Consider the following 1,257-nt stretch of genomic DNA (forward strand, 5'->3'; position numbering starts at 1 on the left):
TCTGCCTATTAACAATTAATAGCCAAAAACTAATCAAGGCATAAATTCGAGCCGAGTCCTCCGCAAACAAACCACTCAAATTACTAACCCAAACCCGATGCAAAAGGGATGATCGTTTATTTTTTCATTTCTTTCATTTTTTCCTATTTGTTATGCTTGCCGCATCGTCCTCCTATAGGCATTCGACCGAAATTATACTCTCCCACGACGAAAATCGAGGGAGAGATTTATTTAGGACCTACGAAAATTGTGGCCTTACTTCGCACACGTGCAAGGGTCGCTCAAAAAAGGGACCCGAAACGATACCGCTCTACCTGCAGAGAGTTGAGGAATGCGTGACTCTCATATTTGGAGAGACCGAGAAACACCTGCGCGCCAGGACTCGTCCTTATTGGTCGGCTTAGGGGTTGCTTTCGCCAGGATCGGGTATTTAAGCGGTGCGCAATGCCGAATAGGACATCACATTCAATCACAACGTTGAACAGCCAAGATCAGTCTACCAAGCAACCAACCAACTAAACAGCAAAAATGGCCTACGAAACTCTGATGAACACCACCTACACCGCCACTCCTGTCTGCCAGAAGAAGACCTACACCCCCGCCAAGGCCATGAAGAAGATCTTCAAGGTGGCCAGCAAAATCTTCAGGGCATCGGGTCACCACCAGCAACTGAAGAACCACAGCATGCCGAAGGAGCTCCCACTGCCCACTTCCGAGGAGGAGCTGCAGAACTCCCAGAACGAACAACTGGAAGCCGAGCTCGTCCAACTGTGATCGAGGAAAATGGGAAATCCGAAAAAACAAACCCACTTCCCAATCAGCTTTAAAGACTCCAACGGAATCGGTCTCTAAACATCCGCAACAGCTTTAACTCTCCACACTGTGCAAGTGGAGATTTTAAAATGAAATGCACAAATCATCAGCTTTAATCATTGTCTTCCATCTATGTTTAAGAGAGTATGAATAAATACATAATATTAATACCGAAACATGTTTGCATTTCTGATTTCTTATTCGAACTTTCCCTTTGTCATTGTAATTTCCTCGAAGGTTTTCCAAGAATCTGTAAGCCAAAAAACCGTTCTTACCCCGTACCCCTGACCCTGCCGCATTCACGGAACAGCGAGACCCTAAGAACCTTAGCTCGAAAAACAAAACCTTTACCTGTTCCCTTTTGTTGGAAACCTGTTGTGGATTCGAAAAACTCGAAAAATCAAGCCGAGTGAGCCGGGGAAACCTGTTACCTCCAGGCGATTT

The 1,257-nt window shown here is 45.5% G+C and overlaps 1 protein-coding gene across 1 annotated transcript; it reads left to right on the plus strand.

Annotated features, from left to right (window-relative positions):
* Window positions 1-427: 427 nt before the first annotated feature.
* Window positions 428-989, plus strand: LOC6738086. The gene has a single exon (XM_002084864.3). The coding sequence runs from the start codon at window positions 529-531 to the stop codon at window positions 772-774; it is 246 nt and encodes an 81-aa protein (XP_002084900.1). The 5' UTR covers window positions 428-528; the 3' UTR covers window positions 775-989.
* The last annotated feature ends 268 nt before the right edge of the window (window positions 990-1,257 follow it).

Source organism: Drosophila simulans, chromosome 3L (genome assembly GCF_016746395.2).
Source record: "Drosophila simulans strain w501 chromosome 3L, Prin_Dsim_3.1, whole genome shotgun sequence".
Lineage (NCBI taxonomy): Eukaryota > Metazoa > Arthropoda > Insecta > Diptera > Drosophilidae > Drosophila > Drosophila simulans.